This window comes from Anoplophora glabripennis, unplaced genomic scaffold (assembly GCF_000390285.2).
Source record: "Anoplophora glabripennis isolate ALB-LARVAE unplaced genomic scaffold, Agla_2.0 scaffold625, whole genome shotgun sequence".
NCBI lineage: Eukaryota > Metazoa > Arthropoda > Insecta > Coleoptera > Cerambycidae > Anoplophora > Anoplophora glabripennis.
In genome coordinates this window covers 70,715-86,890 of record NW_019416831.1, presented here as the reverse complement: position 1 = coordinate 86,890, position 16,176 = coordinate 70,715, and the positions used below count along the sequence as shown (strand labels likewise).

Below are 16,176 nucleotides of genomic sequence, written 5' to 3'. Positions count from 1 at the left end.
CTACGAAGAAACACACCTTCGTACTTGCAAAACAGTGTGCACTACAAGGTAGCTGCTATGGTGAACGCAACGCCGTCAATGTCTTTTTACCTCAGGTACTGAATGCGGTTAATTCCAAGAAAGTGACGCAGAGGTTTTCTTGGAATTCTATCTCAACAAATATCAAACGGACTGTAATTATTTGTAAATAAAACATATTTAAATGTGAAATGCTAAATTACTTTTAAAAATACGTTAATACTGCTTAATTTTGCTTTTTGATTAATTTCATAATCATAAATTAAAATCTGACATCTATAAATATTTAAATTTTAAATTTAAATTTAAAGGTAAACGTTTGTGCATGCACATCATCAAATTGCTGGTTTGCCAAGTCATATGTCAAGAAAAATATGTAGAATAACACTGTCGTGAATTTTAATTGGTTGGCGTATAAAAGTGCATCTCATATTTCTATACAGGTGCACATCCATATTTCTATAGTGTTGGGCGACAGTTCTTGGGTTCTTCATTTTCGCGTGCCCATCTGCGAAGGGGCTACCGCTATGGTCGGGCGTCTCCCCCTTCACGCCAACCTCAACGGACGCTTGGGTTTGAATACGTCGATGTTGTCGCTCTTCCTCCATTGACGACGAGATTGCTTGGCTTTGGTATAATGGTCCACGCTCTATTTTTGTACCTAAACCCGCACTTACACTACAATGTTTGTTTTTTGTGTATGTTTATGGGAGGTATTTGCTTAACCTTCTTTTTTGTATTAAACATTTATTTGTATTAACACTAGGGATGATACTCTGGTGTCCATTTTTTCACTATCTTTTTGAAACATGCGTGAAATTCCGTTTTCGAATTCTTTTCGAAACATGGGTGACTGTAGACAGGATCAATCCTTTTATTTCATACCACGGGTTAAATCAAATTCTAATGCACCGTGACGTATTCCAGTTTAAAAAATAGTAATTGATTTTAATTAAGGTGAATTAAAACTAAATTATGCAGTAATCATAACCAAAATTTTAACATCATAATAAAGTAAACCTTGAACGATTGGAAAACGATTATTTAAGAACACAATCCAACAAATTACTCAAAATAATAATAATTTTACCCATTAAATATTGAAAACATACCAGAAACTGTTTTAAATAAAATAAAACACTTTCCACTAGTACATCATGATATTCAAAACATTCACTTGTTTACCGCAACGCTTGCCTCGAAAATCATGTGAATATTGAGTTTGTAAATTATGAACATAAAAGGGCTCATATTGTATTACCGAAAACCACTAGATGGCACATTTTCAAAGAATTCACGAGAAAAACACATCGGTTATCATCAGTCATGCTTTTAATAAGATAAAACACGTCCTACTGACTTGTTTACCGCAACGCTCAACATTGAGAAGCTAGATGTGAATAACAGGGTATAGTATTGGCGGAAACCATTGTTGCGTAAGAATGGCAAGGGGAGAAGGAAAAATCTAAATTATTATTTATTTATTTATCTTGTTTCTTCCAATTTCATATAAGCAAAGTTAAGGTGTAAGAGTTGTAATACCTGCATAGTTGATTTTTCGTTCATAATAGAAACATTGTGTTTGTCACAGGTTTTCTGTAAAAGAAAATTATGCATACTTATTCTTAATTTAACCGATTGTTTCTGATTTTGCGCATAAATCTATTACTTAATTACATGTACAGTAAACTGTACTGCTGTTCAAGATACAAAGCTTTCATAAATGTTTACAAGCCACGTGACCACCGAGCTTAGGCAATCAACATTACAGGGCCGGTACTGGTAACTAAAATTCTTTATATCTTGGCGTCACCAATATTAATGATTCGTTTACAATGAACAATGACAAACCGTTGCGTTACGTTTACGCTTGAGATAAAGCGGTCGCTAATTGGTTGAATTGAATCTCCTGAGAAAAATTACACCAATCACAGTCGGTGAAAGCGAATGTTCTAATGTAATCTTGATCTTATTGTTTCAATTTTACCGAAATTTAATTGTCAACATGCCACGAATAAATAATTTCACATAAATTTTTTTGTTAACTTTACATGATAACATATGTATACCATATTTTTTTTAATTTTTGTATAAACTTATTATTTAACTGTCAACTTAAAAATATATGTATACAATGCATTTCGATAGACTGTTGTATCGTACTATACTTGTTTTAATTGTGCGTCTTATTAATAAGAACCACTATACAACTAAAATCTCATGTCGCTATCATCCTTATTTCGTAATAGAGAAACAGCCACGAATTACATAAATAAGTAGTTTTCTGTAAAAGCATGTTATAGTCTTTTACGTCATAAGTTTGATGATAATGATGTACCCACTAATCGTACAAACATATTTAAATTCAAGACAAAATTTATACAAGGACTTATACTACTCTTTGTATAAGATGAGCCAAATTCGAGTATTTTTGGTGGTTTCTCCTATAGACCGTTTTAGCAGTGACGTCACATACGCCAAATAATAGGCAACCCCATAGTACACATTGTCATGAAGAATCTTCCAATATTTTTACTAGATCGATTTTCGATCTTATGTACATTGGACATAAGTGCCAAAAGAATGGCCTCTTTGTCATGACCTTAAATATCGTGATATTCTGGCAATATTAGAAATATTTAAGAAGTTTCAAACGCTAAGTGTCAAACCAAAAGAATTATAGAATATATATAATTTTTATAGAACAGTATTGTCTTTTATAGTAATTAATGAATTAAAATTATATCAACTTTGCTGAGCATGCGCATTAAAGATTATTTCATGTAAGCGAAGTAGCCTCGCAACAAGATATTCAAGAAAAGTTTGGTTAAGAGTACGTCTATAATAAACCACTTGAATAAAAAAAATACTCGATAAACACACTGACACAGCACAACAACAAGAAAAACAATAAAAATTCTTAGTAGAACTAGAGAATGTCAAGATTAAACAAAACAAGAGAATACACTAATGATGTCAGCGATGACATATCAACAAGACCTGCATATGATGCTATTATTTCCGAGCATGCGCATTAGGAATAACACGGTTAATGTAAAATTTTTACTTTATTTCAATGTAGGAATAATCTTTTATTCGTTTTTTGTAAGTTTTAGGCACATTAGTGTATCTATTTTACCAAACACGTTTTGGTTCTTAAGTACTTTTAAATTCTTGTAAAAATATTTTTTTACGGGTTGCCTAAATATGTGACGTCACACTAAAAGTGTCTACTACGGGTTCGATTTTCGAGAAAAGTTCAGTGACGAAAACTGCATTTTGTTTTCTTGAATTTAAAATATACAGGACTTTCTTTAATTTTGGTCGTATTCTGTGACGCCGTATACCTTTTTTGTTTGTGAAAATGTTTGATAGGTTTTTACACAGAAGCTACCAGTATTTTTCTAGAACTTCCGTTTTTCCTGTTTTAATACAAATCTTATAACATAGCCACACAAAAAAAATGTTGTCTGTACTATTCATGTGACAAATGTTATCCGTAGTAATTTTGCCTCCTGATCACTAATCCAGTGTCAGAATTGACCTCGAAAAACGGGTCAATTACGGACAGATATCACGGATTTTCAAAAAATAACACATTCGCGCCAAATTTGGTACACGGGGGCTTTCGGGGTCACTGATCACTAATCCGAGATCAGATTTACAAAATTACAAAATTCGTTTTTAAAAATTTAATCAATTACCTATGTACTTTATTACCTGAGATTAGTCAGCAAACCAGTGAATAGATCTTTTACAGAAAAAGGAACAAGATATAACCAAAAATAGGAGGTTAAACATGATTGGGTAATCATGTTATAAAGAAAACAAAAATATTACAAAATGAATTTCGCAATTTTGACCTCGAATTCGTGATCAGTAGAGGTCGGGACTCGGTCGGATGATCATAACCATCGCGTTGGCCTTTCGCTACAGCGCGTCGTACGAAACCGGTAATAACGGCAGGTATTGGCTTCGCGTTTGCTTCGTGTATACGTGTTTTAATATTCTAATAATGTCGAACACGCCAAGGGGTAGCAAACGACCTTTCGCTGATAAAGTACGAAAATTTATTTATTTTTATTTATAGCTACCTGTTTATTTATTTGTTTACTATGAACACGCCTATGACTAGCCGACGAAAACCCCGAACTCTAGTGATCAGCGACCCCAAGAACCCCAGTATACCAAATTTGGCGCGCACCAGTTATTTTTTGAAAATTTGGACGGCCATCTTGAATCCGCCATCTTGAATTTTGCAAAATTACCTCGGATCCGTGACCAGCGATCCCGAAAACCCCCGTATAAGTACCAAATTTGGAGCGAATATGTTATTTTTTGAAAATTGGTAATATCTGACCTTAATTGACCTTTTGAGGTTAGAAAATGCCTGCCAGCATTATGTAACGTTTGTGCGGTCGTTATGGAACTTATTTGGCAAGCGTCAGAAATTTTTTTTAGTTTTTACTTATTTTATACTGTTTTACAGCAGTTTTCGAGTTTTATGAGAAATTCTCCCACGCCGGATTTCAAATTACCGTCATACTGCGGTGTCTGCCACTATTTTTCCATAAAAGTGCATGTTGTAACAAGAAAATCGCACTTGAGTAGATCCGGTTAGGATCCACTTTTTTTTTCTGGTTTTCTTCATCCCCACCGAAGCCGCCATAAAGTTTTTTCTGCCACTATTTTTCCCGGTTTATAAAAAATGGTTGCTTTGACTTACCGTTGCTTCCAGACGGTTAGGTCCACCTTTTTAGAAAAAAAAAAAATGTTTTTGTATTTTTCCTAGCACTTTTTCGTGAATTTTTACCATTTTTGACCTGTTTTTTTGAGGTTAGGAAATTCCTGTGATGTGATAGTTCAATTCTGACACTGGATTCGTGATCAGGAGACAATGGATAACATATGTCGCATGAAAAGTACGGACAACTTTTTTTTTGCCTAGCAGTGTAATTTTTTAAATGGAACACCCAATATGTTTTTCGATTTTTGAAATTTACGAAATATCTCCTTGCAAGTGATACATGATATTTAGACAATTCTTTCAAGGAATACACTAAAAATATATTTTTTCAACTGCTTCTTAACATAATTACGTATGCCGTAGATATATTTGAGTATTGATGAATAAAGAATACATTGTACTCTGAATTTGATTAATATTTTTGATTTACAAAAGAAATAATTTTAGGTGTTTAAAATTGATAAAGATTTTTTGTGTAATTGACACATATGATACATCAATAATTGAAAAGAAATTTTATGCAGATTTCAAAAATAAAAAAATAGATGTGTGTTTGTTTAAGTTTGCGTTATAACAGAAAAACCGGAAGTTATAGAAAAATATCGCATACGCCGCAGGATTATATGTAAAACATTGTAAAACTCCTGGTTGTAAATATTATCAAATATTATTGCGAACAAAAAGTTATAATGCATCATAAAAAATAACTCACAATGAAAATCGCCCTCTGAGATTTTTAAACAGATTAAAGTAACGAGATGCGGTTTTCGCCATTCAACTGTTTTTCCCAAAAATCAGGCCCGTGTCATTTATAGGTATCACTTTTTTTCTATCATCTCGAGAAACACGGGGAACTTCGTCAGTTGTGTCGACTTTGGCTCACCCTATACAATAGCATTCACTAACAACATGGTAATCAGCTGGTTGGGTGTCGATAATAATAATCATGTACAAACTTATTCATTTATAATGTCCCTTGCGTCTGTTTGTTTGAATCAATTTTATAAATACTTTTTATTATATAATCATTTCCGTTGGTGGCGTCAATTGATTACATCCACCGCGAGTAAGTTCGACTTTCGGTGCCCCAATCACCCCCACATTCAAAGCTGGACCGTGGAGCTGGCGTTGTTGCTATCCAGCTACACCGAACATGCCAGTACCCACTCACAAATAATTGCTTTCATTTTGACGAGGAAGTACGTCACTATACCTTGTGCAGTATGTTATTGCTCTTGACAGTGGCGCCACTTCCTTCGTCCGGGGGACGTGCTGTGAATATTAAATACTTGTTTTTTAAGCCATTATCATAACTGTAATTGCTTTAGAAAAGGCATCAGAAGTTTTCTGTCAAAACTGAAAGGATATTATGGAAAGTAAAGAGTATAAATGAGACATGAATACCTATTTATGTAATTTATTACACCAAGACTACAATTTCCTGTTGTGGTTATCACTATTCGATTCAGTTTTTTTACAAAGCGAAGTGTGGCACTTGCATAGGGAACATAAAAACATAATAAGCGGAGTTGTGTGCTTAATGACACTTGAAACATAATTTCACATTCCAAATTATAAGCACTCATGAACTTAATTCATTTATTCATGTACTTAAAGTCACAAATCACTTGAAAGTTTAGGGTACAAGTTAAAGACAATGGCGTTTTAATGGCAGTGGTAAAATATTTATGTATATTTAATAACTGGTGGTTTAGGTACATAGTAAATATCTTATTCAGAAATTAATGATTTTGTAAGAAATAAAGATAATACATATATAAAATTCTAGTTATTCTTTAGCTATATTTTTTTACAAAAATACTAAGTATCTATACTACTTTTATTATACTATGAGCTATGCTATACAGGCTGTTACAAATTTACTACGTGGTTCTCGGAAACGGTAAGAGGTACGAAGTAATTGGGGCAAATTTGCGTAATCAGGGAACCAACATTATGCCTCTAAAAAATCAAAGCTAACATGATTAGTTTTCGAAATATTTGAAAAAAAAACGAAATTTTGGAAATCCGTTTTTGTTTCGTTTCAGCCTTGTTTGAGGAGATATTGAAAAAAGAAAAACACTTTCTCATGGCCATTTTTTGTCCTCTAATGAATGGCATAATCAATTTTTATATGTAACGTTTCGTCTCTCCAGGACCATCATAAACTTCATTTTTTTAAATACGACCCTAGAAATTTTATTACATTTTTTGCAAGCCTTTATGACCCCCAATACTGTACTGCCTTAGTCCTAACCAGATTCAGACGTTTTGTCTCGAAAAATTCATCTTCAGTGTATTTTTTCCAAATTTATCTATATTTTTTATTTAGATTTCTTTGTTTATCGAATCATCGTACACTGTAAGTGTCGTTAGACCCTGTGAAATCCATCTAGTTATTCAAACTATTACCACCACGCATTAAAATAAAACATTATTAGAGTTTTATTCCCGTGTCCATAGTTAATCCTAGGCTTCTCGAGTGCTCAAAGTTCAAACAAATTCCGATCTATTTTCTTTCAGGATATTCATACAAATACATCTGACATGCTCTTTCACAGTTGCAGTTACAGATATAATAAATTCCGATAATATTATGCTGATCTTCATTTTCAACCTTTGCCAAAACGAAAATGTTTTTGAACAGTTACTGAAATTTTTTAACGTTTTGGTTGTTCATATGCATTTTTAAGAATTAATTTGTCCTAATAAAATTAAAATTGTAACATTGTTTTAATTTTGACGCAACAACTTATTGAGTTATGTATGACGAAGTGATGGTAATAGTTAATAATAATAAATGTTCTATTGTAGCGCGTGGTGGTAATAGTTTAAATAACTAGATGGATTTCACAGGGTCTAACGACGCTTACAGTGTACGATAATTCAATAAACATTGAAATCTAAATAACAAATTTAGATAAATTTGGAACGAATACACTGAAGATTAATTTTTCGAGACAAAACGTCTGAATCTGGTTCGGGCTGAGGCAGTACAGTATTGGGGGTCATGCAGGCTTGCAAAAAATGTAATAAAATTTCCAGGGTCGTATTTAAAAAAATGAAGTTGATGATGGTCCTGGAGAAACGAAACGTTACATATAAAAATTGATTATGCCATTTGATAGAGGGCAAAAAATGGCCACGAGAAAGTGTTGTTCTTTTTTCAATATCTCCTCAAACAAGGCTGAAATTAAACAAAAACGAATTTCCAAAATTTCGTTTCTTTTCAAATATTTCGAAAACTAATCATGTTAGCCTTGATTTTTTAGAGGCATATTGTTGGTCCCCTGATTACGCAACTTTGCCCCCATTTAAGCTACTTCGTAGCTCTTACCGTTTCCGAAATCCCTGTAGTGAGAAGCGAATTTGTAACAGCCTGTATAAATTTAGAGCTATGATATTGTGAGAAACAAAACTACTCTGGTGATTCTACTGATGAATGATCGTAGTTACTGTATGTAACTCCCGAAAGTTACTGATACAAAATTATTCAAAAATGAAAAAATCTACGAGAGCTACAAGAAAACTAATGGCATAATTCCAGAGCGTTTATCGTTGCGTCATTTTTTCTCAACTTAAACAGTTTTCTACCTCATCCCGTTTTCTAGATTTCCATGGTGTGCATGCCAGAGAATCAGCTAGATTCCAACTTTCAATCTCTAAAATTTTTTTCTAGATTCATGTAATGGCTGGGGAATCACAAATACTGTTTAGTATTTGTTACTGAGAATGTATTGCACCTGATACGTACCGGAATTTTATATTACTGTCTGTGTTTCATGATTATCTAAGTCATATTTCAGATAAATGGAAAATACATATGAAACTTTTAATTGCTGATTAGTATTTTTAGAGCATTATTTATTTACTTCCAAAATTTTGCACATACTTTTATTGGTCGTTGTAGTTGTGAGAATAACAATTTTAGATTTGAATAAAATTTTTTGTTGGATATAAAGATAATTTATAGCTTTTTAATATTTATATTCCGTCCATTTAGACAGTAAATTGTCTATGTAACTGTTCGTTTTTATGCCGAATCTAATCGTTTTAATTGTTATGTAACCACAGTTGAATTTTCGAATTTCTATTCCGACAAAATACTGCACTGTTTTTCGCCACCGTCGCGTCGTTCTAAATAATTGTATTCTGCATGTTTTTACGCTGTTCTGCCAATTAAAAGAGAAATACCCTCCGCGTAGAAGTGTATTAACCGTATTAGAAATTGTCTACGTTTCTCCATTTTTTTGTGAGCTAATTTACATTTCGTTTGCTGGTGAATGACCTTTCCTTAATTGAGGCATTACATCGAAGCAAGCTACTTCTTAAAAATTACCATGGAATAATTGATGTGTTTATTTAAATTTTATAGGTTTTGCTTAAACGTGTTCCGTGCTATTTACACGCTGTTTAATTAGTGATTTTAATCTAGACCATTGCTTTATCGACATTTTTAGACGTTGTTTAGTTAGTGTTGGTGTACCGGGAAAGTCTGTCGTAACATTTTTTATGTTAATGACGTAATACATAAACATTGTGACAATAATTACTCATGTTTGATTTACAATGATACTTGCTCAGTCGTCATTAATGGGAGTATTGTTTAAACAAAACACGATCATTGCGCATTTTAAGCACTCTCGCGTTCTACGTTGATCGCATTTAACATTTTATCGTTATGTTGCAGCAGCAGAAGTTCCTGAAGCGGTCCGCGGAGGAACACGACCCCGGGGGGCCCAACGACAGTTTCGAGCCACCGGTGAAACTTCAGTGCACCACCCAGCAGCATGGCTCCCATCAGAATGAAGGCTTGACGAAATTCTCCGTAGAAATAGTCCAGCAGCTGGAGTTTACGACGTCGGCAGCTAGCTCGCAACCCCAGCAGATATCCACAAATGTCACCGTCAAGACGCACGCCAATGCTTCCGTTAAAAGTGACGTTTCGTCCCCAAAATCGAATCCCTCAACTCCCGCGTCGAATATGCATCAAAAGTCGAACATTGGCCTAGACGTTGGCACTTTAGTGGAGTGTGTTAAACAAGAACCTGATAATGATTTCGCGGACTTGGACCAGTGCGCCGCGGCTTTGGAAAAGGACGCGGCGGCGAACGGTGGTGCCGGTTTCGGTGGTTTTTCGGATCTCATTGGTGACGACACCAACGATGAAATCATATCATCAGCAGCTTTTAAAGATCTGATCTCAGATATTAGTAACTATCCGGATTATCCAGAACTCATGAAAGACTTTGACTTCGAAGATAAGCCCGAAACTAACACGAACAGTATGAAAGTAGAGGATAACAAAGATTTAGTTCAGAACGTGAACACTCCGGAGAACGCGAAAAATACGCACAGTCCTTTGCTACATAATCAAAATAACTATTCACCCCCTGTGTTCGATAACCAAGGTATCAACAAAAACAGGATACCTTCCTATTCGAATATGGACTTCAGTAAGACTGAACTAAGTCCAGCCGCTCAAACCTTAAAACAAATGGCTGAACAACACCAACACAAGAATCAAATGGGACTCTCGTTCAATCCCAACAACCGTGTTCCTAACTCCAGATCGCCGTACCCCGACTTCCAATTCCAAGGCGACTACGGTAGTCCCAATTCCAACTCCAACTTCCACAAGAACAGTCCTACCTTCCCACAGCCTGATATGATTAAACAAGAGATGATCTTCCAAAGCAACGAATTTGACATGAAACGAAAGAGTGCGGGAATGTACAAGCAACAGTATTCGCCCTACAGTAGCCCCAGCGCGAGCAGCCACGGCAGCCCAGGGTACTTGCCTCGTGGTGGGACTGGGCCTAACACCAATGCTGGTCCATTTGGTGGTGGCACGCCGCCTAGGCCGCCATCAGGACCTGGCGGGAATAACTCTGGAACTAACGTACAAATTAATCAAGCTCAACAATTGAATATCAGCCAACAGAGCCATGGGCATGCTATTCAGGTTAGTGCACATTGTTTTATTCAATTTAATATTAATTACTTATTTAATACTGAAAAAAAAAATTGGATAATATCTCAAAATGTGTTTTAAAGACATTACACAAGATATTTATTATTTAGTGACGGGGCTGGTGAAAATTAAGGTGGACATATTTATGCTCACATAGGCCTTCCGTGAAAAAATTTTGAAGGAAATTTGTGACGTAAAAAATTAAAGTCGTCCTTGAAATTTCGATTTTTTCATAATTAACTGATAGATTTTTATTTTTAATTAATTAAATTAAGTTTTAATTTGAAATTAAAATTTTATTTTTATTCAACTTCAAAATGCTGTGCCTAGTGGAAATCTACATACATTTGTTCAAGAACATTCAAAACATGCGTAAAAACTACAAAAACCGTTTACAAACTTTTGTGTAAAATTTTCCATCTATTTGAATGAATCGAAAAAAATGTTTCAGACAAATCCTACGTACTTTTAGCCGTAGTATTCGCATCTGCAATAAAAAATACGGGTTCCTATTTAAAATTTCAAAGGTACCCTCCTCTCCACTTACAAGGAGTGGGGGAGATAGTGTAATTTTAGCACTAATGTATTTTGATTATTGACATTTTTTTCATAGGGTGCTTATTTCTCGAGATATTTGAAAGTTTCGGTTAAAAAATACACCCGTTATATTGTTAAATGTAACAAATGAATTTTTTATATTTTTAAATTCTATTTTTCTTACAATAAGAATTTTTGTTTTTTTAGCATTTATAAAATCGCCTTATCTATCTTGGAGGGTCTCTTGGGGTCATCCATTAATCACGTGAGCTCCAAATAGGGGAGGGGGGCTTTAGATAACATCACTATTGCTCACAATGGGGGAGGGGGGGTTGTTGTTACATCTCACGTGTATATTTTCGCACATGCCCCAGATGCCTTGCTGCGAGCTTCGATATGACATCATGATAAGTAACGCGCAATTGACGCGGTTGATCTTTGTAAAATCGTCCATCGCCCCGCCCGCGCTGTTTTTTTATTGATTTTCATAAAACAATATTCTGAAAATATTGAAGTTTTTTTAACAAAAAAATACACGTGATGTTAGATGAGGGGGGGGGAGCTTACAACCTCACCACGTATCACCAGGGGGGAGGGAGGGTGTAAAAAAGTGGCCTAAAAACCTCACATGATTAATGGACGACCCCTTGGCGTTCCTTCGTGTGAAAATTGTTTGAAATAATATTTTTTCGGGTCAGCATCAATTCGATGTTGGCAAACCTAGATCTTTTCAATAATTAAAGTTTCTAAGTCAGTGAACATTATTCTAAAAAAATCTCTTAATCTTCATTTATTTTCAACTCTCTCAAAAAAGGATTTTGAAATATATTTTGTTTTATTTTTTTTTAAAGGGAATGTTTTTATTTTTGCTTGGGGCATTTGTTAAAAAACTTTTTTAAGTGAAAATTGTTTGCAGATTTGGACTAGGCTTAACTTTATGAAAAAATGAACATTTGTTGAAAAGTAAAAACGACTGTTGTGTGTCTATCAGTTGATTAAGGAAAATTTTTTTAAACTAAAAAAAATTGATTGTATTGTCTCTTACTGAAGCAAATTTAGCAGTACACTTTCTATTTTTTTCATTGAAACTAAATATAACATATCTAATGTTTTTTAAATATAATTCCTGTAACTTTTATATGGGTTGTCCGATTAATATCAAATCTGACAGCAGAGAATAGTAACATAAACAAGTGAAAATTCGAACATTCCCGCCAATTTAAGGCGTCGCGTTCTTTGGAAGTACTTTGGTTTGTGTACACTGGGATAACTAACTACTAAATTAAACATTTTAGACCGATTGTAGTTGTTCCTGACGTGGCAAAGTCAAAGTCAATCTTTGAACCCATTTTATTAGTTTTTTCTTGCTTTAGCGACAATAATTAAATTGAGCTTTGTTGCAGGTACCAAAGTCCTCTCTAATTATTAAATATATAAAACTTGTTTTAGCACAACTATTTTCTGATATTTATGAGATATTACATACATTTTTATTTGAGTGTGTGTGTCACTCTGAAACGAGAAATATATATTTTAAATAAATAACTGCTTGCTTGAACTAAAAAAGAAGAGCAAAGAAATTGTCACGTTTAACTTTTGATCATTGTAATTAAAGTCGTCAATTTACCTTGTTTTATGGTGAAATCGTAAGCAATTATCTAGTTGCCAGATACTTCTGGTTAAGCAAATCCATTGTCAAATTTATTAGTTTATAAATAGCCTTTGATGAATGTTATCAAAAATACCTACCTGATTAAATGAAAAATAAATAAATAAATAAATAAAATACAGAAATAAATAATTGCGGTAGTATTTCAACATTATCTATTATGTAATAGACATTGTATTTCTCTATCTTTCTCTTTCTCTATCTAAGCACTGTTATCATTTTTTCTTTTTTTAATGTAAAACATAAATCCAAAATTAATAATTATTATGGACATACCCGTATAAGTAGTATATTTATTTATGAAATTCTTTATCTCATTATTTTTTTTATCTAAAAGCAATTAATAATAATAATAATACAATTTTGTTTTTGACTGATTTTATAATCGATGAATCGATTTTTGCAATGTATCTATACATTTTTAAAATTCGGAAGTGTATTCTCGTGTAGTTTTCGTCCTCTTTCAAAGTTAGCTTTTAGGGAACTGCCAAAAACGTGGCTGGAAAATCATGGGATTCGATTCCATTGGAATAAAGGATTTCGAAAGTTACATTTCTATTCGTATTATCCTGTGTCCAAGAGTAAAAGGATGTAGTCCATATGATGAGCAATTACATTGCAGATTGTCACTTTTTTCAGATTAACAGGAATAAATTTTAAATAAGTATAAATACACCTTGTATATTTATTTGAATATAACCTTTGTTTTATCCAAATAAAAATATAGGATTGTTTCTTCAAAACATAGCCTCCTGTTATATCTTAAAATAAAATACCATGTATAAATACAGGCTTATTTTCAGAAATTTCATTGTGACTACGTAGAATGAAATCAATGAAAAAATTATTCATATTAAAATTTTGTTTTAATTTATTTTAATGGTAATCTTCATACTGGCTATTTTTACTGACTATTTTGTCATGCCTTTGACTACTAACATCAAACACATAAGTGCCTAATAACTATGTAGGTCAGAAATATCTGTTAAACTTTATATAACTTATATTTTCTCAACATTTATGGTAAATACCATATTTTTTACTTCTGTCTATATACAGGATGTAACAAAAATAAGTTTACAAACATTGCCTGCACCTGCAGATAGAACACTTAAAATTAGTATGGGTGCTTCATATACAATTTTTACCGAAAGTGCTTTCTTGGTGAGATACAAGGTGTTGAAAAGTTGAAATATAATATAATATAATAATATTTTTCAAATATTGAAAACGGTAGGAGAGAATAATCCCAAATTTGGTACGAATACTACACTACATTACAGACCCCCTAACACAAACTAATACTGTTTCGTCTTATAACCAATGTGGAGAATGCCCTCCCTTAGATTCAATACACGGACACATCGAATCATATTTAAGCGTATTCGTTGAAATATTCCAGGATAATTACGGATTCTGTCACAGGATTCCATCAAACGTTGTCGAAGCATATCTTCGTAGGCTATTAGCATATACTAATGATTTAAGATGGCGCCACAGACAAAAATCCATAGCATTAAGGTCAGGACACCGTGGAGGCCAAGTAACTGGACCTATATACTTGTTGGGATATTGCTCTTTAAGAAGATCGCGTACAGCTCGATGGAAATGAGGGGGCACCATCGTGCTTATACCATAAATTAACTCGTGTCTCTAATGGTACATCTTCTAGAAATTGCGGTAACGCATCTACTAAGAAGTTATAACACACATCTCCAGTAAGACGTTGTGGGAAAATGTAAGGACCAGTTAGATAATGTCCTATAATAATAATTTATCCTGAAGTTAACTTGATGCCTGCCTTCAATTATTGCATGAGGGTTCTCGTTGCCCATTGGTGTTCATTATGGCAATTATGAACACCATTCCAGGTAAATGTCGCTTCATCTGTGGCCAACAATGATGCAATAAATCTTGGGTTAGCCATTTGCTGAATAAACAATCTGCAAAAATTTTCTTTCATTTGAAAATCAGCAGGCATGAGAGCTTGAACTCGTTGTAAATGATAAGGGTAAATAAAGGAGATGCTCATGTAACACCCTCTAAGTGGTCATTTGGTTAGTATTAAATCGTCTGGCTAATTGCCAAGTACTGACATTTGGATTTTAACCAACAGTTTCCTAAATTAATTCTTCAACCTCAACTGTACGAGCTGTTCGTGGTCTTCCTCTTCCTGGTAATGGAGTGATCCCTGTGCCTTGGGATTATTTCCTCCTACCGTTTTCAAAATACTTGAAAATAAAAAAAAAAATCCAACTTTTCAACACTGTGCCTCACCAAGGAATAACTTTAGGCAAAATTTTTACATGAAGTACCCATACTAATTTTAAGTGTTCTATCTGCTGGCGAAGTATGTAACATTATTTTTGTTACACCCTGTATAAATGATCTGAAATAAAAAAGTAGTCATTTTGTTTGGGGAACGAGGTTTTAGGTTACCATTATATAGGTACTTATATTACAACTCTTATCAATGAAAAATTTAGTTAAGAAAGTTTAGTTAAATGTTATAATCAAGATAAAATGTATAAAAGTAGAAACCAGTTTAATGGAATTCAGCAATACTGGTTTGTCTCTACCGAATGAAACTAATATTAAGAATACTAATTGGATATTTATCTAATATTGTTAATTTTTAATTTAATTATATTGTGAGATACAAATGACCGACCATAATATCTAAGAGCATTCAGTTACTCCACAGCTGGCTCCATAAGTTATAATAAATCTTCATAGTTTATATTATAATTTATTTTTAAAAGTTTTTCGTTATTTTATAAATAGAAATATGTTGTTTCGAATAGAGAAAAATGTGTAGCAATTTTTGTAACACCCTGTATGCATTTGCGGCTATATAGAGTAGATTCAGCCCCCCGTCAATGTAGCAAGGGAAATGTATATGTTCCTAATATTAGTGTAAGCCAATCAGTATCCCGGTTGTTGATTAAATATTGATCCGTTTGTCATTTGCACACCGAGTACGAAGGGTCGACAACACTACGGGGTGTGTCATCCGACAAACCGTTGCTGACCACATGGTCGTAGATGTGTAGATGTATGTGAATGGGTGCACACGCGAGATAGAAAATTATCCTTTTCCACTACCCTACGCAAAATACAAATTTTACGCGTGCTGTATGGTAGGTAAATCTTACTTTTATACACTAGCAGGCAAAGTAAATATTTTACGCCTGAATGCGAAAAATAAATTCATATTTTCATGTTCGTGGT

At 33.6% G+C, this 16,176-nt stretch overlaps 1 protein-coding gene across 1 annotated transcript in view; it reads left to right on the top strand.

The window, feature by feature from the left end:
- Nucleotides 1–16,176, top strand: part of LOC108912441 (neurogenic protein mastermind) — a gene marked incomplete at its 3' end in the record, with an annotated part of 200,995 nt that overhangs the window by 114,181 nt on the left and 70,638 nt on the right. Inside the window, exon 3 of the mRNA XM_023455527.1 lies at nt 9,456–10,730. Within this exon, the coding sequence (XP_023311295.1) occupies nt 9,456–10,730 (1,275 nt within the window). The remainder of the gene's footprint in view (nt 1–9,455; nt 10,731–16,176) is intronic.